General features: G+C 37.6%; 1 protein-coding gene across 1 annotated transcript; it reads right to left on the reverse strand.

The window, feature by feature from the left end:
* Nucleotides 1-2,072: 2,072 nt before the first annotated feature.
* On the reverse strand, nt 2,073-21,494 carry LOC143856970 (Glycosyl transferase, family 35). The gene is made up of 15 exons (XM_077367252.1): nt 21,162-21,494; nt 12,230-12,468; nt 12,009-12,110; nt 11,350-11,526; nt 10,870-11,145; nt 10,123-10,394; nt 9,305-9,422; nt 8,677-9,189; nt 8,348-8,500; nt 7,090-7,218; nt 6,767-7,003; nt 4,396-4,472; nt 3,671-3,857; nt 2,968-3,168; nt 2,073-2,384 (listed from the first exon to the last, which is right to left on the reverse strand). The coding sequence occupies exons 1-15, from the start codon at nt 21,370-21,372 to the stop codon at nt 2,268-2,270; spliced, it is 3,009 nt and encodes a 1,002-aa protein (XP_077223367.1). The 5' UTR covers nt 21,373-21,494; the 3' UTR covers nt 2,073-2,267.
* Nucleotides 21,495-23,550: the final 2,056 nt, after the last annotated feature.

The following is a 23,550-nucleotide window of genomic DNA, read 5'->3' on the forward strand; positions in this document are numbered from 1 at the left end:
CATCCGCCCCCTTTATAACGTGAACAGTGGGCAACTTTATCGCTTTTTGATGTCAAATCACATTAACAAAGGGCGAAGCGTTGGGTTGGGTTGGGTTTTTTTTTTTTTAAATCGGGTTGGGTTGAGTCGGGTTGGGGTGTTGGGCAACCCGACCCAACCCGAAACTCAATTTCCAATTCCGATATGTGCTTAAAACCCGATTTCAACTGAACACATTTCCCATTGAAGCTAGAAATGTGCTTAAATTTCAACATAAATTTATCCTTCAGTTCAGTTACAAAGAGTTTTTATATGGTGGATGCCTGTGTAGGAATGTGAGCAAAAAACAAACAGTGGGGCCCACAAAAAACATGTGCATGAATTGGAAATTGGGTCGGGTCAGGTTGACCCGATTGCAAATCTGGTTGGGTCGGGTTGGCCTCAACCCGACCCGAGTTGCACCCCTAGAATGGGTAGTTGGGTACTGCAGAAGGGGGGGGGGGGGGAGATATCATCGCCCTTACAGAAATTCTAACAAGAGAGTTGCTTTTGCACTCCTTGCTAAAGGATATTTATTGGGCCCCACATAGGGGTGCAACTTGGGTCGGGTCAACCCCGATTTTTTGGGCGGGTTGGGTTGAACTTTTCCGGTTTGGGCTCAGGTTGGGAATTGTCAACCCGACCGAAAATCGGGTTGGGTACTGGGCAACCCGACCCAACCCCAACCCGTAACCCGACTTAATGTGGTTCTTTCATGGTCATTCCCCATGTTTGAGAATTAATTTTGAGTTTAAAATAGATTGTTGAACTCAGAATTAAGGCCAAATTTTGAGTGGAAACTGATTATTAGATTAGAATTAAATGCCAAATTTTTCCCCAGGGAGATTTACATGAAAATGATTTTTTTGGAGTTCTTGAACACCATTTTATATGCCAAATGCTCCACCATTCCTGCCTCTCATCACGTGTATTGTAAAACACTAAAATAGTGGAGCCTGCCTCAGCGGGTCAACCAGACCCAACCCGACATAGGAAATCGGGTCGGGTTGGGTCGGGTTCGGGAAAAACAAATCCGGGTTGGGTCGGGTTAACCAAACCGGGTTAGGAGTCGGGTTGGGTTGGGTTGGGTTAGGGTTGGAGGTTGAGGTTTTCGGGTTAGGACGGGTTGGCCTTAACCTGACCGAACCCAACCCGAGTTGCACCCCTAGCCCCACACTTCTACTACAGTGCTACGTTTACATGGTCAGATAAGGCGTTGGGAAAAAATTGATAAGATAAATCCTAGGCCCTTGACCCATCGGACCTGGTTTAGGGTTCCCCAAGAAAAGTTAAACCATTGATTTTTGTTGTTCTTGATCTTTGCATGAGACGATCATTCGTGATGGCAATAGGATAATGAGAGTCGCATCATTACGTTCTACAAGATCAACGGTCTTGATTTCACATACATGATCAATGGTCCTTGATTTTACACTATAAGAACACTTAAACCCTTATAATTAGATATTGGCAATTTCTTTAAAAGAGATGCTAAAGAGATTTATAAGAAACCCACACTTGGGTTGTTGATAATCAATGCTAAAGATACTGACAATCATCCCAACTAGTGATGCTTAATGTATTCGAACATATACAACAAAGACAAACACTGTAAGCAGTGATTCCTTTTATTTAACCACACACACAATATCTCTCTAAGTTCAATCCTTTCCAGACTAAACCTTCCAGACTTCTAGGCAAGGTTTTAAATTTCGTCCAAAATCCGAAATTTAGGATTTCGGTCAAGACCGAAACCGAAATTGTCGAAATGTACCAAATTTCAGCCAAAATTTTGGGAATTTTGTCAATTTCGGCCAAAATTACCAAAATTTTGGCCCAAAAATTCGAAATTTCGTGACCCATTACTAAATTTCGGGATTTCGGCTGAAATTTAGGTTTTGGTGGGGTTCAAAATTACCCCCGAAACTGAAATTTAAAACCTTGCTTCTAGGAGACTTTTTTCTCATTTTTTTTCGCAGTGAGACTGAACATCAAAAGTGAAAAAACCAAGCTTCAAGTAACAGTGAAATAGAAAGTAGACCAAAACGAAGGTATTTTTGGAAAATCATTTCTTTTATTTATTTTAAACTAAAACACCTCTCCATCTCTATCTCACACATTCATGTCCCCATAATTAGTTCGAAACTAATTTTAAGCATTCGGTGACTGGATTTCACACTTAATACGTATTATATAGTACAACGAAAGTACCTTGATAATAAATCTGAACTCTGCTTCGCCATTTTGTCTTATGGTAATTGGAGAGGTGTGATATTCCATATATCTCTCGCGTATTCGTGAATTGTCCGGTCACTGCTGAATTTGTAGGAGCCAGCCGTATTCAAGATTGACATTCTCGTCCATCTCTGCCCAAACACAAACACACATGGAGTTTTTAAACACTGGTCTGAAAATGATGCTGAATCATACACATGTACATGTAGATACATATATACGAGCATGGTTTTAAATTTCTACCGAAATCCGAAGGGGACCGAAACCGAAATTTTCCGAAATTCAATTTTTCGCCATTTACCAAATTTCGGACATTATTTATTAAAAAAAAAAAGTGTTCACAAATTTTCGGCCGAAATTTCGAAATTTGGGTCCAAAATTTGGAACCAAATTACCAAATTTCGGACTGAAATTTCGGTTTTTGGTGGGGTCCGAAACAGTTACCGAAACCGATATTTTAAACCATGTATACGAGTACATGCGTATTACACACAACAAAAACATACAGGTATAAAACACATATAAGGATACATATTACCAGCACATTCTTTTGGGAGATGATAAATGGGCCTCCTTTTTAACCACGAACACCCCAATTTAGTAGTTTTCTTCAGTAATAAAAACACTAGAAAGTGGTGTCCCTAGTAAACAAAGAGGCGGATTTATCATCCCCCGTAAACTTTTTATACATCTAAAGAGACAAATAACACTTACTTTCTGGTCTCGGTATGCCTCGTCAACCTTCTCTTGGCATTCAATGTAACTGGGGAAGTCCTTGCCAACAAGGAAATAATCTGCACGACCATAGCCTTCGTCGCCTTCCAAGGATCCCATCAATTCGTCGTAGTTATAGCTTCCAAAGGCCCCACTATGGACAAATGCCTTGACCTCTTCAAATCGTGGGTCCGGCACAAACTGCATATAATAGACATACAGAATCATGCATACTGATTAAGGGGCCCTGTTTGTTTTGGATTTTGAGAACCGATTGTAAGTCCCAAAGCGATTATTGGGAGCAAATTTACATTTAATTTTGAGTCCAATAATCAGTTTTCGACTCACAATCGGTTCTCAAAATCCAAAACAATGTTTGTTTTGGATTTCGAGAACCGATTGCGAGTCCAAAACTGATTATTGGACTCAAAAAGACTGAAAATTAAGGTGGTGGGAGCGGGCGAAGGAGGGTGGGACCGTGGGAGAGGGAAAGAAATTAGAGGGCATGAGTTAGGAGAGGATGAGAAGTGGCTGAGAAAACAGGGAAAAAGAAAAACTTTAATCAGAGAAGATATTGTTTTCCTTATTTTTCAGCCACTCGGGACCATCTCCTCACTCCTGCCCTCTCAATTCTTTCCCTCTACCACTCACCCAACCTCTCTCCCAACTATCTTCATAGGTGACTTTCTCTGTGTATGCATACCTTGCCCTCTGCTCTTTCTTTCCTTAGCCCTGCAATCTCATGAGCTCGAGCACCAAATAGGAAGAAGTTGTCGTGTCCAACCTCTTGCCTTATTTCGACGTTGGCCCCATCCAAGGTCCCAATCAAAATACAACCGTTCATTGCAAATTTCATGTTGCTGGTTCCACTCGCTTCCATCCCAGCCGTACTGACCAGAAAAAAAAATATTAAAAGATAAGAAGAGGTGAGAGCAGGAGTCAATATTATAGGCCAAGGTTAGGAAGTGTTTGAAAACACCCACGAGTTTCTGGAACATTTTCACTATGCTTCAGTTCTGATTTATCATTGAAGGCTCGAGAATAAGTAGAACAATAAGAATTGTCTTGTTGGAAAGTAAGGTTTAAAAGTCAAAATTCAACTTGCCATCGATGAGTGCCCATGTTCATGTCGATTCGAAATTCAGTTGAGCGCTTGATTGATCTTTTGAGTATTTTAAAGTACTTATGCTGGATTACATTTTTATTTCTAAAAGTAGTTGAACAATCCCATAATAAGGAAGACAGTGATGGGCAATTTTTATTTTTTTTGGGTACTTGATTGCATTTTCAAACTTTTTGCAGAGAAAATATTGGAAAAAGAAGTCAAAAGAGATGACACCACATGCCTAATGCATAGACAGAAGATAAACAACCTATAACTAAAAAGGTAACGCCAAAACAATAAAATCAACAGTTATTCTAAAGTACCTGATATGCTGAGATAATTCAGTGGCGGGAATTAGTAATTCTGCAACACTGACATTGTAATCTGGAACAAAAACAACCTGAAGAAAGAGACAATGTTTATTATAAACTCTCATGAATTATCACTGTGAGGCAATTGATATGGCATAAATATCATACTTGAAGTCAAATTTGAGCTTTCGAGACTTAAAAACCCCTCTCTCTCTCTCTCTCTCTCTCTCTCTCTCTCTCTCTCTCTCTCTCTCTCTCTCTCTCTCTCTCTCTCATCTGAGACGGCTCCCTTCCATCCATGATCCATCAGAAGTGAGGGCAGTCTTGCAGGGCATTAGGATCACTAGGAGAAAAGACATTGATAGACTGATCATGGAAGGAGACTCCCTCAATATCATCAGATGGATGTATGATTGAAGACATTTAGGAAGTGAGAAGAATTTAGCTTCCGAAGTAAGTTTCCAAGCAAGCGAGCTTTCCATCCAACTAGGAAGTTTCCGGTAGCTAAGCTAGAGACATTGATTTGAATAAAATAAGCAAGTAAAGCAAGTGATAAAATAGATTAGCAAGAAGCCAGATCAACTCATGAATCACATTCTTTAGAGGAAATCCTGGGAAGAAAGAAGACAATAGAGAAATAATTGATGAATGAAGATATAGCATCAACCCCTTCTATCGTCCAAGGTATCTCTGGCTCATGATCACAATCAAGATGGATTTCAAGATCAAGATGGAGATAGTACCCAGTATGGAGTTCATGATTGAGATTGCTATATACAAATTCATAATTGAGATTGCTATATACTTCATACTTGAGATTTTGATCAGCATGGATCTCAAGAACTTTACCAACGCATGCCATTCAAAAACAAATAGCTATTAAGAAATTTGCATTTACAGGGTATTTACCATTTGAAAGAAACTTTACATTTATAAGCTTTTAAATAACCTCTGGACCACCCTATCCCCATTATATACAGTATACAAAGATATATAAACATAAATACTATATATGGTAGAGAAGAATAGATAGGGTACCTAATAGTTATAAAGAAATCTACATTGTTAATAGTTATAATGAAATTTATGTTTAGAAGATATTTAATAGCTAAAGGTAAGTTAACAATTTTAAGGTTTTAAATAAACTTAGGTGTCCACAAGTCTTCCTTATCTATAGTTAGTATAATTAGATTATAGATAGACTCAACTCAACTCAACTCAACTCAACTCAACAAAGCCTTTGTCCCAAACTAGTTGGGGTCGGCTAAATGAATCCTTTAGAAAAAATTCATGAAACAGGTAAAAGGAATCTACCCGGCTCTAATCCTAGTTTTAGTTGGGTTCTTCTACGTGGATCATTTTCTTCCATATCTTCTACGTTCTAGATTATAGATAGACTGATGAATAAAATAGCAATTAATGTCATAGGTCTTTAAATGGTTTTGGAATGTTTTAAATAGCACGGAGACTGTGCATGACACCCCATGTTTTCCCATTATATGTAGTATATATAGGGAGCTATAGTGATTTTTAAGAGACAGTTTAGTACAATTTTGAGATGGTTTAATTTGGGAAACATTAATAGTGTCTTTTGCTTTCTAATTGAGTTTTAGGAGACTTTTGCATTGTCTAGGACCTCTAGGATAAAACCTTTCACTTTATATTGTTTCAATTTTACAGATTTTTTTGGTGATTTCTAATTGGAGTCAGAAGCGAGTTGAAGTTAATATCGGTAGCTCCCGTTTATGACAAACGTGAATTGTAGCAAATGGGTGTATATTTTTCCTTTTTCCGTTTGAGAATCTCAATAGGTTTACAAAAGTGACCCTTTTGGGTAAAAGGGAGTCGACTCGGATGAGACAATAATTGACTCCGCAAGTTTTTAAACAAATGTTATTGTATGATAACAACAAAAGATACTTTTTAATATTAGTTCATATAGGGTATAAAATATTTCGAGCAAACGCATTCAGATTGCGGTTGAATAGACATAGAAGTTATTTATGACTAATACCAGAAGATGAGTAAAAATAAATTAGTGTTTTGTCCCAACAGTTGACATGATGACTGTCTGACACAAGTGCCCGACATGGACAATTTTTAGAAAAAAACAGGATGTTCTTGTTTTGGGTGCAAATAGTTCAACATCTACAGGAAATAAATATCATGTGAATTTCTCCCAACTCATAAGAATTTTCAATTTCCAGATCGACAATGAGGACTTTATATTAAAAACACAAAAAGAATTTAGAAGAGGACCAGGGGTCGCCAAATAGCCAAAGCCAGCTCAGAAACTTCCACTTTAGCCAGGGAATCATCAAAACAATTACCTGTTCTAAAACTATGCAGAAAAAGCTTGTTGGATCTAGCAGTGAAAGCATACCTTCAATAGGTCTCCAATGTCGGGATCGCGATTTACTGTAGCTCCAACATCAGTAATGAACTTTACTATCCTCTTTGCCTGCACATATGTAGAAAATGCTTTTCCTCCAAATATACATACTCGAGGAGCAAACATCACCTTCCTTTCTTCTGCACTCATTTCTTTCATCTTTTTATATCGATAAACAATTCCAAGGATATTCAACAATTGGCGCTTGTACTCATGAATGCGCTTCACCTGAAAATCATACCGACTTTATCATCTTTCTATGGAACATTTTGAAAATCCAAAGAAACTTGAGCTTTTATAGGTTGTGGAATAACCTGTACATCAAACATTGCATCAGGGCTGACAACATATCCTGTTTTTTCTCTAATGAATGATATGACCTTCATCTTGTTGTTTCTTTTTGCTGCCTTCCATTCAGTATGGAGATCTTTGTTATCGGCAAACTGAAGATGATGCAGACTACATTGTTAGAGCATCAAATGAATAACCGCTTGAGCAAGATCTGTTTCCAATGATATAACTTCCAATATTTAAATTGAACCAAACAAGAATTCAGTCTTCTGATTTCTGAGAGAGGAAAAGTAGAAAATGAAAAAAGAAAAGAAAAGAAAGGCCCAGTGACCTGTTCTCTACTAATTGTACATAATTCTTAAATGGTTGATTTAGAGTTAGGTTAAAGAAAGATAAGAAAAGGATGATCAAACCAAGAACTGCAGATCAGATTAGTAGAGATGGTTATGGACTTACGGTCAGGTTTAAGGAGAACAAAAAAAAATGAGGGGAGAGGATAAAATGATCCTTTTGGGTATTTTGGATAGATAATGGTAATTTTGAAGGAGAGTTAAGAAATAAGAACGGAACTCAGAAACAGAGAGACATGCAGACAGACAGACACAGAAACAGAGAGAGAGACACACCAAAAAAAACAGCATTGCATCAAACAGACACTCAAAAATAGATTTTCAGTTTACACCTATAAACTCCTGGTTTATGGGAAACTAGACGCTTAAATTGATCATTCCAGTTGTTACGGCACATGTAGCAATCACCGGAACTTTGGGAGTGTGAAACTACCAGTTACTCCAAAAGCTTAAGCTATTGGAGAAGGCAGTATTTAATCTTTTACACTTTAACACTCCCCCTCACGTGTGGCCCCTCTTTCTAGGATTGGCCTACACATGGCACATGTGGCGTCTCTTTTTTGGGTTTGGCCATTGCATGTGGATTTTTGCTATCAAGGAGATTTGAACCCAGGCATTTGCTCTGATACCATGTGAAACTACCAGTTACTCCAAAAGCTTAAACTATTAGAGAAGGCAGTATTTAATCTTTCATACTTTAACAGATTGGAATCACCTAAACCATAAGGGACTTCCTATCAGTTCCTTCCTAGAACAACTATCAACATATCTACTTGAGCAAGTGATGGCCAAAATATTCATATCTCTTGCGTGAGAAGGGACATATTGTTTCAATATAAAAATACTAGTTCATATTTCTCAGGAATTAACAAATACGATCAACAAATTGAAACAAATTCACAAAAGGCATAATGGGCCACTGACAGGTTACCTTTCTAAGTTCTCCCAGCTTCTCAGTGTCTAGAACCCAGTCTTCCGTACCAATCCATTTAGTTATTATTTCACTCAGATCAGGATTGCAAAATTGGATCCATCGTCTTGGAGTCACTCCATTTGTTTTGTTTTGAAATTTCTCAGGCCACAGCTGCAAACAAAAACATATTGCATATAAAACCATCGGCATGTCCCATAAGCAATTTCCCATGCATGAAAAGCAGGAGTACCAAGTAGATCAGTTTTCCTGAAAACAAGGGCCTGCAATTGGTCTACCAAAGCGGGAAAGTAATTCATCCAGTAACACATTGTCCTGATATGTTTTACCTTGTAGAAGTCGTTGAAGACTTCCTCTTTCACAATATCACTATGGATCTCAGCAACTCCATTTACTGCATGGCCACCAACAACACACAGATTCGCCATGCGAACTCTTTTTGGCTGTTTGGGATCCGGCAGGAATAATGCTGGCTCTTCATTGACAGGATCCTCATCTTTAACAGAATCAACACAGAGATTCGCCATGCGATCTCTTTTTGGCTGCTTGAGATCCGGCTGGAATAATGCTGGCTCTTCATTGACAGGATACTCATCTTTAACAGGATCCTCATCTTTAACAGGAGCCTCATCTTTGGCAGGATCCTCTTCTTTGACAGGATCCTTCTCCACAAGTTCAACTTCTTCATCCATATCAGCAGTAGGGGTTTCTTTTGGTTTGATAAGTAATGGTGCAATAGATGCAGGTAACTCGAAATTTTCTAAAATTCTCATTTCTTTCAGTTTCTTATCCAACAATTCAAGATCCTCTGTGCCATACTCCGAAACTAAGCTGTGAATCAGCTGATACAAATACGCAACATTCAAAATGAGGCCTCAAATTTCAATTTCCACAAGAAAACACTGTAGTATTTATACAAAATGACTGCAGTTATTGCCATGCTTATGGTAAAATCACCTCATCGTCAATCATTTCTATGATCTCAACATGTCGAGGAAGCAGCTTTTGCATAAGCTCAAAACTCCATTTCTCCAGCGCCTCAGGAAGAACAGTGTGGTTTGTGTATGCCACAGTTCTGGCAGCCAAGTTACAGAAGGACGAGCAATAAACATCACTATAACCTAAATCTAAAATTTCACGATGAATCTATCAGATCAAAGATACTCACATATTTGTATTATAGTCTAGATCATAACTCAATACATTTCTAATAAAGAAATAGGAAGCAAGTTTGGATTTGGATCAGCTTGATGCATAAAAAATTATGAAAGTAAGAGCTGAAAAGTAAATAAATCCTTCTCACGTCATAATCCAATATATATGAAAGGAGCCCCAAAAGATGAATGTGTTGAAGTGAAACCACAGACTGGTGGCAGGTAAGTTAAAAGTAAAAACATTGAAGGGTGCTATTCAGAGTACATATATGTTTCAGCGGGAGTGATTAAGGTACGGATAATGAAAGAAATAATCATGTAAGAAATAGCAAATTGTGTACACAAATGCTTTTACTTTTGTGTACACAATTTACTAACATGTCACATAAATAGTCCCTGTTATCATATGTAACCACCTGTCCTGGCATGACTAATATACATACATACATACATACATCATACATACATACATACCAATTAGGATAAAAGCATTTCTGAAGGTAAAGTTAGCCATCTCTAGCAAGAAATAACATAAGCAAAAGAATGTATGCATCTGGAAAAGGTATAAATGTAAACATATGCCCGCATTTAAATATGAATCCATCGACCACGAAGGGATACCTTTGAGTAATACTCCAAGCTTCATCCCAGCTCATACCCTTAACATCAATCAAAATTCTCATAAGCTCGGGAATGCAAAGTGTTGGATGAGTATCATTCATCTGCAGTGCAACCTTTCTAGGAAATTCATCCCAATTCACAGATTTTCCGGATCTCCTCTCAAAACGTGCAATAATATCTTGAAGGGAAGCAGAACATAGTGTATATTGTTGCTTCAGACGAAGAATCTTCCCCTCCAAAGAATCATCTCCTGGGTATAGTATGTAGCAAATCTGACACAAGATCCAAATATTCCAAATGAAAAATTCATGTCGTTCAAGGACAATTACCAAAACCTTATTTTTCTTAAAGTTGAGTTAGCTTTGGTAAAAGTATGACACCACTAATAAGGGGCACTGAGTCATTTATAGGAAGATTTTGGTCAATTCAAATTTTCCCAGCCACTATAGCCCAATTCATTCAGAATTACGGTTTCAGTAATGTGCTCAAGAATTTTTTATGAATTGCTACAATAAATGCTTATAAGAGAATGTTCACCGCATAGCAGATTAATAATAAAAATTCTAAAATAACACTCAATAGGGACAGGGATGCAACTGACCATGAGCACGTTTGGTAAAAAGAGAAGTGCAAAGAAACATTAGTAGCAACATAAGTAACGATAGGGAAAAAAGAATTCATGTCAAGTAGCCACGTAGGCAAGAACATGTTGCATTGAAAAGTAAACGAGCATGCAAGCATTCAAACCTTTTCAGCATTTGTTAGGGCCTCATATCCTTTCGCATGCTCTCCAGAATTGAAAGCTCCTAAATCAAAATCTTGTGATGGAGCTTTTGTTGACCAAAGTCGCAGGTTAATTGTTGTTTTAGTTTTATATCCTGGAATGGGAACATCATATGCAACTGCCTTTATACTTTCTCCACCAACCCAATGTTTCTTTCCATCTGATCCAGTGACAACCTTTCCGTAGAATTTCACAGGATATGAGACATCATTTCTTACAATTTCCCAGGGATTTCCCATCTGTAAGAAGATGCTGTATTATCAGTAGAAGAAAATTGTAACATTATCTACACTTTCAACTGGATAATCCACTTCTCTCAATAGCACCAGAAAAAAAAAGCATACAAGACCCTGATTGGAGGCTCAAAAAGTATGAAGCTGCCAAAATACTTTAATGAAAAATCAACATGTCAAATTAAATAAATTTGAAGATAAAAACCATACCTCAAGCCAACTTTCTGCAACCTCCTCCTGGCCATCTTTTGTTATATTCTGATGGAACAACCCGTACTTGTATCTAAGTCCATAACCCCATGCAGGGTAATTTAATGTTGCCAGAGAATCCAAAAAGCAGGAAGCCAAGCGCCCTAGACCTCCATTTCCAAGGGCAGCATCTGGTTCCTATTGATAGATAAATCAACAAAGTTGAGATGTTTTGAATAATAAGCCTTTCATGTTTCTATCATGGTTTTAAATTTCGGCCGAAACCAAAATCACTCAAACCCGAAATTTCTGCCAGAGTACAAAATTTCGGCTGCAATTTCAGAAAAATGTGTTTTTTTTAAGTTTGTTTACAAAATTGCGGCCTAAATTTCGATACAAAAATGAAATTTGCTTTGATTTTTTACCAAATGTCAGCCAAAATTTCAGTATTTCGGACAAAATTTCGGTTTCGGACCGAAATTTCAATCCATGGTTTCTATGTATGCAATAGTGCGTGTATAGAAAACAAGGCTACATTACACAGCAGGGTGCTTTTTACACCGTTAGTAGCCTCGTGTGAGTTAACAAATGACCTCTGCTCATTGAGGTTTGCATAAGAACCTACAACTGACTCATCGATTGAAACATTAATGAAGGGAAATAACGTAGCATAATCTGACCTGCCTCGCCACATTCTCTAGATTATGTCCAAGCTTGGTCAAAGCCTCAGCATAAGCACCTGTGAGCCCTAAATTACCAATTGCATTTAACAATGCTCTACCCTGCAATGTCAGGGATACAATTAAAGGATACATCATCAATGAAGAAGACACATGTTTCACATTTTAACCTATGCAAATTCATCAATCGTGAGTAAACATTAAAAGAAACACTTAATAACCTGTAGAAATTCCATGGACAAATAGTATGCCTGTTTCACATCCATCTTTTCATAGTAATCATATGTCGCATTCCAATTTATGATGAGAGAATCACGAACACTTTCTGCAGTTGCAAAATAAGCTTTGGGGAGTTCAAAATTCTCTGGAGAGAATGATGGGGTAAATTCTGCATGATACTTGATACTCGACGCAACAGAGGCAGAATCTGACGTGAACGAGCTTAGAGCAGGCTGAATACCTAAATCAAAAAACTAACAGCCGTAGTTAAAAAATGCAACTAATAATATGAGGTAATAGAACACATGTGATGAGAAGTTGCACGTGAAATCTGAAAGGAAAAGGTGGTTATGATAACTTAAGCCAAAAACCATGCATGTATAATAAATTTGGCTGAACTACAGATCGACAAACAGAAGAGAAATGAGATAATGATTTTCTTGATATGGTCTTGGAGGGTTTTTTATGCAAGCAATCAGTTTTTGACCACTGAAATAGGAAAATGTAGCTCTGATCCGAAACTGCCCCCGATACTTGAAATCTTGGACTAGACATCTAGAGCTAAACTCTTGGGGTACACATTATATGAAATACAGTAACCGGATTCGCCATCCGCCCTCCGACCCACGATCCCGGGTCGCACGATCCCAAACGCAGTTCGCTAGCAACCCGGATCGCCAAAAATGATGACCGACGGGAGAGAAAGAGAGAGATGCATATAGACTAAGGGAGAGATGGAGACAGAGCTACAAATTTTATATATTGTGGGTTGGATTGGAACTAGAGCTTTCTTTTTGAAAAAAAAGATATGTTGAAAAAAAGATATGTAGGGCATACATGAGGTTTTTTTATTTTGTTTATTAAATGGATGTAGTATGGACACTATGGAAGGACATTCATATATTCCAACGGAACTTTCTTTTTGAAAAAATATGTATGACATAAATGAGGTTTTTATATTTTGTGTATTAAATGTATGAAGTGTGTACTATGGAATAATATTCTTGTAAAAATATATGAAATTATATATGTGTGTGTAGAGAGAGAGTGTGAGTCCGAATTAGCGCTCCAAACTGATCTTGACCTTGGATAGCGAACCAACATAGCATACCCTCATCGTACCGGGCTACCATCGTACCCCATACATGTTCCTGTACCACGTACCGGAACGAACCGCGTTCCAGGTAACATTATTAGGAAAACCTACTTTGAATCATAGGATCAAAGGCAGTTTATAACTTTATATACATTAGATAAGCCTTCCTCTTAAAATTCGCTATTTGCAGTGTAGGAAAAGTAATCAGGCGTAAATGCTTTGGACAGCCTGGACCTGATCTAAGTTTTTTTAACTCCAACTATAATACCAGCTTACAAGTGCCTTAGAATAAGATAAGCATTAAAGTAACAAAGAAAGAAGAAAGGTGTCACGTGTGTGCAAGTAGGTGTGCTTTTGTACTATGTATTTGTACACTCATATTTAAGCAGGTATGCACGTGTGTACACAGTACGCACATACCTGTGGGATATAACTTTGTACGAGCAGATGTACGTAGAGAGGTTATTTTAAAGGATATAGGTGGAAGCTAAATCAAAAAAGAACTTCTAAATTCTCCATTAACACAGGAAGATGGAGGCCAGAATCATCCATCGGAGAAAAAGAGAGATATTTCAGAACTCTCGAAAAAAAATTTGAATTACAGTGAGATTTTTTAACAGAAAAAAAATAAAAACCTCAAAATATTCCAAAAAAATATCGATTCTTTTACAAAAGAATATTTCAAGAACTTGTTCAAAAAAATGAATAGCCAAGAACCTGTGCAATTTTGAAACCATTTTTTCTTTTTGTTTTTAAATTATTCTAACATGAAATGAAAAAAATTATAAATATATGCAAATATAAATAATATATATGATAATAGAAATATAAATATATTATGGAATTATTATTTCTATTTTTATAAATTTCTTATATTTTCACTAATCGTCATATTTTTATTTTACTGGTTTTTTCCAAATAAAGACAATAATTACAATTATATTTGATGATTCATCTCAACAGCTACTGCCACAGGGCGATTGTTAAAAGTGAGTACGATAGATGTAGACACGGTAGAACAGATTCCAAAGCCTATAAAAGTCCATTATATAAATATATTAAGGAATTAATATTTCTTATTTTTCTTAATTTCTTATATTTTCACTAATCTTTTATTTAATCTCCTAATAAATAACCTCATAAGAAATTATTATATGTGGCTATGCAAAAGAATTGGAAAAGATTTCAAATGAAGTATAAACATAACAGTAAGGGCCCGTTTGGTTGCCGAGAAGATTTTGATTTGGATTTCTCACATTTGCAACCCATTTTGCGTTGTGATTTGTATCCGGATCAAATCCTTGGATTTCCAAATCAGCGACTGACAGTGAAAAAAAATCAGATTTCCAAATATGCTGTAGAAATAAGTAATTGGAAATCCACAGATCTGGCAGTTTCCTTCACCCTCTTTGCCCCTCAACCTCTCCCCTCCACTAGGAAGTACCACCTTCCCTCTCTCTCTCCCTCAACATAAGCTGCCGGATCTATTCATTTTTGTATTCAAAACTCAATTCCAAATCCAAATACAATATATGAGGTATCCAAACGGGCCCTGATGGATAATTGTTTAAGTAAAAGTAATACTAGGAATTAGGAAGACAGATTCAATATTTTTCGCAACATGGGAATGTTACCCGTTACTACACACTTAATACACGTGTACAGCAACCAGACTGATCTCATGGGCCGCCAATAGAACAGATGTTTTTCTGCCACTACGAAGTCTCAATCATGCAATCGAGGTGTGATAGTAGGCAATGGGCGAACTAGTGGTGGCCCACTAGATCAGCAGTGTCGGTCACCTTTTAAGTGTATCACATGTACGGTAGGCAATATATGTTACTGGAAATGATAACGTGGCCTTTTCTTCATGAGAAACAACTATGCATGTTGGGGGTCCACGCGAAAGCTAAGATCCTACATCAGAATAGTGAATGGATGTGAATGGGCTTATAATGACTTGGGCACCCTCCCCTTAACGGCTAGCTTTTAAGGGTGAGTTCTACCCAGGTCGCAACAAGTGGTATCAGATCCGGGGCGTGGTAACCCCGGTGTGCCTCCGAGGATAGAAAAATTCCTCAGGGAATATCTCGGCAACCCCAGTCTGCCTTTGAGGATGAAAAAAATCACTCGGGGAAGATCTCGTAGTTCCGACATTGCCCCCGCATGGAGGTGTGAGATTTTCCACGTTGCTTCGGCATGGAGGGGGAGATTGTTGGGGGTTCAATGCGGAAGTTAAGATCCCATGTCGGATAAGTGAATGAATGTGGATGGGCTTATAAGGACTTGGGCACCCTCCCCTTAACGGCTAGCTTTTAAGGGTGAGTTCTACCCGGGTCCCAACAATGCAAAAGTCACTTTTATGATCAATAGTGCAAAGGGGCATTGGGGAGCATGTCTGTAAGATCAGGACCAGTGATATTAACATCATCAGGTGACCCACATGATCATGGTCCCATCCCAAATGGACATCACATGCTTAAGTTAAAGGACTACAAAAATCAATGGTTTAGCTTTTCTTGGCAGAACCCTAAATTATGGATCAAGAGCAAAAGATCATCCGATCAGGGTGATCTCAAAGGCATTTGGTCAGCCTTATAGCTTTCGTTCGAATCAATGGATCTGATCATGTAAATAAGGCAGGAGTGGGGATCAATTAACGACTTTAAGGAGCGTAAAATTAACTTTGTTGTAAGTATTTTCCTTTCTTCACATCAGTATTCTAAAAGTAAGGGTATATCGGGTGCTCGAGTGGTAGAGGGAGGTATCCAGCTGTAAGCCCAATGGTTCCCACCTTGGCAATCTTCTATGTTTTGATGATTCCAAACACAAGTTGATTTGTGTTGTATTTTTATGTGTTTGATGTTGAAATGCATGTGTTGGAGATTCAAGTAATCACACAAAAGTCAAGGACATTGCATGGATCGTGACATGAATCAAATGGAGAAGATCATTTGAAGCTAAAGGAAGATGAAGGCTTTGAGCATTTCATGAAGACCTTGTGAAGCCAAAAGAATGGAAGAGATGATCCATGATTGACTTGAAGCCTTGTAGTTCAAGAGAAGGTTGAAGTGCTTGTCAAGTCAATTTAGTTTGTATTCCTCTCCTTTGTTTTTAGAGATGTCAAAGGCACTTAACCATGTTTTAAAATGAACTTTAAAATCTAATTAAAAGCTTAGAAAAATGTGTTTGAAAACTTAGGATTAAAGCCCAAAGGCCATGGCCCAAAAGCCCCTGATCTTTTAAAGTAAAAATGGAATTTTATCCAGGGCCCGTCGACCGGGGTGTCCGGGGCGACCTCGGCAAGGTAGCTGGAAATCCAGCACTTGCCGGATATTGGCGGGCCAGTCGACCGGGGTTAACCGGGCGACCGCGGATATGTTTCTGTTTCGACAGAAACAATCCAGCATGGTTGGGGCGACGACCGCAGAAAGGTTTTGAGCCGAATTTTTTAGCGAACAGGTAGCCCTCGGCGGGCGACCGCCACTGGCTCGATCGACCGCCACGGTTTGAAATTTGAAAATAAAAAAGTGCGCCCGATAGGGGCGAGCGACCGCTATGGCTCGGTTGACCGCACCGGTCTGGCAAAAGAGTCGTTGGGGCTTGTGGGACTTGACTTTTTCAACCCAGATTATTACAGTTTTACCCCCAAACGGTCATATTTTTAAATATGCTATATATACAATATCTAAACCTTTCTAAACCATCTTTTCACATTATCTTGAATATCCAAAAGATCAAAATCAACTTGTTTGAGTGCCTCTCTCATCTCTAACCAAGGAAGTGGATTAGGTTTATATTTGTATATCTTTATCCATCTTGTGTAACCCTTTTGAAGGGATTTTAGTTTTCTTTCTTCAAGATCTTTGTATATTTGGCGAGTGCGAAGAGACGCGAAGCCATCTCAAGAGCAAGTGTTGGAGATGCGGAGCTTTCTCCGGTTCGTGGCGAATCTTGCGAGGCGTAGCTGAACCAAGTTGTAATTGGGTTGATTCCCCTCCATTAAGGGAATCCGTAGTGAAATCACCAAGAGGTCTTGGTGGAGTGGAGTAGGTTCTTGAGTGACCGAACCACTATAAATCTCGGGTGCACACTTTTTACCTCTCTCTATCTCTTTGTGCATTTGTGGTTTATTTTCATTTGTGTGCTTAAAGGTTTTAATTTGCCTTTGTTTTTAGCTTCCGCATTGTTTTTTGGCAAAAGTTTTTAAAACCCAATTCACCCCCCTCCCCCCTGGGATTTCACCAGCTCTAGTACTGTTGTTGTCCTATTTCGGTCTGCCTGGAACGTCTTATATAAGAGAGAGAGAGAGAGAGAGAATAAGTGTAAGACCACATACAAGAGGTACATGTTGCATTATAAACATAAAAATCTAATAATCGTTTTAAAAAAATAAATAAAAGCATTTAAAAAATATCTAAAAATCAGACCCAACTTTCAATTAAAAGAAAATGACCGAAACCAGGAGGTGAGTCCTAAACTTCTAAATTAGACGATCGACTTTCGAACAAGATGCAGAACAAAGCCAAAAATTTCCATTAGAAGGTAAAGATCAAAACAAACCATGCAGTTGTGATGTGATCCGACCATCAGATTGTCATTTACTTGCACTTTGGACCGTTATTTTAGTTATTTTTTTGTTGGTTATTAGACTTATTTGTTGTTATTTGGATTTCCTAGATGTGAGGGGATGTCCACATCATCTAGGGCACACCTTTCTACACCATTTTTCCTCTTCCCTTTTGTTTAGTTTGTTTTTCCCTTTTTGCCCTTATATTACTAATTGTTTCTCTTTTGTAGTGAAGGGTATGACGGTCCATTCACCACCACTTAAAAGACTAGCAAGGAGAGGCCACTAGAAGATCATATTTAAGAGAACACAAGGGGGAGAAAACCTAACTTTGGAAAACAATTGTTAAAGAAGAAAAAAAAGGAGCTGTCGGCTACTCCTCCCCAACACGCCCTAGGGCGTCTTCCCTTCTCTCCCTCCTCCATGTTTCAAGGTGGGTTGCTTCTCCTATCTTTCCTTGTTCATCTCTCCTATTTCTTCGCCTAATCCTTGCCTCTCTCTCTCTCTCTCTCTCTCTCTCTCTGATTTCTTTCCTTCTCTCAGCCTCTCTCTCTCTCTCAGTTCTACCTAATCTCTCTTCTCTCATCTCTCATCTCTCTCTCTCTCTCGCCGCTTCTTCTTCTATACCCATTTACTTCTTCTATACCCCTTTACTTCTTCTTCTATACCATTTTACTTCTTCGTCTATCACATTTTCTTCTTCTATCCCATTTACTTCTTCTTATATTCCCATTTACTTCTCTCTCTTTCTCTCCTTCTCTCAGCCCCTCTCTCGCTCAGTTCTCTCTTTTCTCCTTCAAATTCTTATTTTGGGGATGACGTTGCTGTCCAGACATATAGATTGCACACAGGAGCTTCTCCCCCATTCCCTTGGCCTCTTCGCTAGCAAGATATCATGGTGAAAGGACTGCTGTGCCAATTGGTGAGATCTTTCTTTACTTCCGCCCTTACCTTAACCTTTAAACCCTTTAAATCCCCGTAGGAACCTTGTTACTCAATAACCCTATCCTAGTTTAGAGATTTTACCACCCTTTTAGTATTTTGCGGGCCCTAGATTTCTATTTTATGCCATGGACAGCAATAAAACAGTGAATAAATGCAATTATTTGAGCCTCATAATTCCTTCTTTTTGAGTTGTTTGGGTTGTTATTTGCATTATTGCTTGGATTAGAATAATTTCCATTAGTGAGTTCTCTTTTAAAGCTAATTTAAATGAATCTTTATGCTGAGATTAATTATTCACTGTTTGTTAATTTGTTGTGGATTGGAGATGTCTACGCGACTGTGAGAGTTTGTTCCCATTGAGCTCATGAATTCCCAATAGTTATCTACGAGCCTCCGGTTTTGCAACAAGTTGCATCAAGCATGAACGTCAGCCGTCAGGTGATATTCAAAATGCAGTCTAAATTGACATTCAAGGGACAGATACTGAAAGCATGTTCAAAATAAAGCTTATACTTTCCACTTAATTACAGCAGCTAAAAGATAATTCCTATGATGAAAATCAATTCCAAGCCTAAATTTACCTTGAGAGGATAAATGTGGAAGAAGATGCAAAAAGGTGCCTAATGTTTTTACTTACAGGACAAACATAAAAAAAAGAGTGAAACAAATCCTAAAATTTGCATCACACAATGAACATCAGATTTGAATGGAGGCCCCAAAGACTACAAATATAACAAGAACTTTCCATCGAGAGGCTAATACATCAAAAATCAAACTATAAAGGAACGATAAAAACACCATTCTTAAGAAAGATACATCAACCTGAAATAAAAAAATAAGGATGAATTTTAGATTTTGACAACAATATTTTGACGAAATGGCAAAAAGCCGAACAAAAGATGTGATCAGAACAAAGATCGAAAGCATCAAATATATAAAGTGAAGAAAAAAAAAAATGACACTTAAATTTCCATCTATGGAGACAGAAACAAACTAATTTTCCTATGAAGTATAATAATCTAAACAAACATAAAGAAATGCCTAATAATCTAAACAAACAGAAAGAAATGCATGAATTTCTTCATTTCGGTAATAAAATGAGAGCGAATCCTCCATTGAGCATTGAGAAGCCACATCAGAGAAGAATACAACACGAAATTCGAAAATTTATATTTTGACAACAAAATTTTAGACGAAATGGCTAAATGTCGAATAAAATATGTAATCAGAGCAAAGATCGAAAGCATGAAATACATACAGTGAAAAAATAATATACCAAATGACACCTAAATTTCCATCTACGGATAGATACAAAACTAATTTGCAAAAAATAAAACGATAATAATCTAACGAAACTCAAAGAAATGCATGAATTTCTTCATTTCTCTGAGAAAATTAGATCAAATCCTCCATTGACCATCGAGAAGCCAATCAGAGCATAAAAACACCACGAAATCCAAAAATTTTATATTTTGACAACAAAATTCTGACAAAACGACTAAATGTCAAACAAAAGGCGTGATCAGAAAAAAGATCGAAAGCATCAACTACATAAAGTGAAATAATAATAAATCAAATTACACATAAATTTCAATCTACGGATAGACACAAACTAATTTGCAAATAAAAAACGATAATAATCTAAAGAAACTCAAAGAAATGTCTGAATTTCTTCATTTCGCTAAGAAAATGAGATTCGATCCTCCATTGACCATAGAGAAGCCAGATTAGAGCAAAATGCAACACGAATTCTGAAAATTTTATATTTTGACCAAAAAAAATTGACGAAATGACTAAATGTTGATCAGAGCAAAGATTGAGAGCATCAAATACATAAAGTGAAAAAAAAATATCAATTTGCACATAAATTTCCATCTAAGGATAGACACAAACTAATTTCCAAATAAAAAACGATAATAATCTAAAGAAACTCAAACAAATGTCTGAATTTCTTCATTTCGCTAAGAAAATGAGACCGAATCCTCCATCGACCATCGAAAAAATTCAGATCAGAGCAGAATCCAACACGAATTGCAAAAAAATTATATTTTGACAACAAAATTTTGACGAAATGACTAAATGTTGATCAGAGCAAAGATCGAAAGCATCAAATACATAAACTGAAAAAGAACATATCAATTTACATAATTTGCAAATAAAAAACGATAATAATCAAAAGAAACTCAAACAAAATTCTGAATTTCTTCATTCCATTAAGAAAATGAGACTGAATCCTCCGTTGACCATCGAAAATCCAGATCAGAGCAGAATAAAAAACGAAATTCAAATCTCAATTTGGAATAAACACTCTAAAATGGATTACCTTCTTCGGAGACTGATTCCTTGAGCTTCTGATCACTGGAAACGTTTTTTACGGAAAGAGATCTCGAACGACGACGTGAATCTAAGGTTTTGATGAGAAAGAGCTTGGATTTGGTAGTTCTTGAGGTGAAATCGATGAATCTGGAGATCGAATTGTAGTGAGAAAAGACACTCGATCGAGTAGAAGTTGTAGAGAAAGGAGTAGAAGCCATTGCCCTAGAAAAAAAATGAGAGAGAGAGAGAGAGTGAGTGAGAGTTTTTTGTTTTGTTTTCTTATCTTGACACACGGGAGTGTTGTGAAGTGTATTTTACAACTGTGCTCGAAAATCGAAGGCAGCGGGAATTTAGCGTGTTTTATATTTGAGATTTGGAAAGTGAGAGAGATTTGGAAAATCATACACGTCATTTCTTTTGGAAGGACTTTCCATATGATATGTTAAATTCCCAACTTACCCTTTGATATTTTCTTTTGGGAAATGATATCAGTACAACTATCTTTGATGGTTAATTCGCACCCTCTTTAAGCTAATTCGCACCCCTCTGACGTGCATTTACGTCAGAAATCGTTAAAGTCCGCCACGGTGGTGCGAATTATCCTACAGAGGGAGCGAATTTATCATCTCCCTTTAATTATTGCAAGCACTGACTCATCATGTCTTTCATCTGTCTTGTCAAAGATTTGTACGGTTCACAAAACGCTCTGGCAAGCCCATTTAAAAAGAAAAAGACAAGATGAGTTTGTGCAATTATTAAAAATAATGCTGATCATTTCTGGCACTGCCATTTTTTATAATTGCGCGAACTCACCTTGTCTTTTCTTTTAATTGGCTTATGAGAGCTTTTTGGGAAGTGTAATTACCTTTGAATCCTTCTTAAATAATAAAAGACAAGGTGACTTACTGCAATTATCAAAAGATGATAAATGTGAATATCTGTGACCTTCTTTTTCTTGCAGAGGGGAGGAGCTATCCGCAGTTTCTTGAAATCCCTGCCAAAACGGAGCTTCGTTCTAGAAATAAAATCCAAAGCAAAATGGCCTAATAACATTTGCTTAAGGCTAACCCTATCTAACCTTGTCGGTGTTACGGGTGCAACTTGGGCCCGGTTGGGTCGGGTTGAGGCCAACCCGACCCAAGGAGCCTTTTTCTCCAATTTGAACCCGGACCAACCCGAGTTTTTAAGCTTACAAAAAAAAAAACAAATTTCATAAAAAAAATGTCGGGTTGCCCAAACCCTCAACTCGAACCTGATCTGAACTCAACCCGAAGCTGGCCTGACACTTTTTTTCATGTTGAACCCGACCCGAATTGCACCGCTATCGGTGTCGGCTATGACGGTACGACCCGCAGAGAAAGATTGTGAGGTAATATATGTGGGATTCATGATTTTCACCCAATAGAAGTGCCCTTTCAGCTCAAATTTGCAAGTGCGCCGGTGAGTTTAGAATCCCTCTATTTTAAAAATTCAAAAAACTCCCTATTTTCAAAAAAAATAAAATTACAAACCTATTATTTTCATGGCAATTATTTCCAAAATTATCCTTCGTATCCCAAAGAATGATGTGTTGTAATTGGTTTTTTCTTTCTTATAGAGCTCATGGCATTTACGTAATTTTGGATGGAATACGGGTAATTTTGTTAGCTTGGTGTGTGTTTTCACTTTTACTCGACCTTTCAGGTTCTCTTTATTACTGCATGTAAAGTGATCAAAGTGTGCAAAGTGGAAAAGCTTCGGCCCTTTTATCCTTGGAAAGTGTTAACCTTTGATCTTCGATTCCTTAAAAACACAAGAGGTATATTTGCCACGTGTACTAAATTAAAAAAAAGGATTTGGTAGGCAATTTCGCGGAAAGCGATTTTGCGACCGACCTTTGCATGAGAGAACATCCACACAGGCTTCCTTTCAGCAGATTTTGTGTTATTCACTTAATTGATTCGAGTTGGCTGTTCTCTCATGCAAAAGCCAGCCGCGAAATGGCTTTCGGTAAAATTGCCAAGGAAATCCCTAATCTCAATAACCAATTAAAAAGGGGAAATGATATCATCACTACCGTATTTTGATGATCACACTCCTCGCTTTATTTAAAAGTATTGTATGGCCTGCGATCCAAACCGTCCATTAGATGGGCCATAGCCTAAATAGGTTGTGCCCTAAAAATCATTTCCATAGATAGATCGGAGGGTTATGATCAACCTATGGAAATGATTTTTGGGGCACAACCTATCGTGGCGGGCCATACCGTACTTTAATAAAGTAAGGAGTGCGATCATCAAAATCTGAAAGTGCTGATAACATTTTTACTGAGAAAAATGGTTAATGAAGTGCAGAGTGCCATTATAAAAAAAAAGTGTTGATATCATTCACCCCATTAATTTCAAAGGAAATGATAT

Source organism: Tasmannia lanceolata, unplaced genomic scaffold, assembly GCF_043159265.1.
Source record: "Tasmannia lanceolata isolate RefF3 unplaced genomic scaffold, GAP_Taslan_0.1 ptg000003l, whole genome shotgun sequence".
Lineage (NCBI taxonomy): Eukaryota > Viridiplantae > Streptophyta > Magnoliopsida > Canellales > Winteraceae > Tasmannia > Tasmannia lanceolata.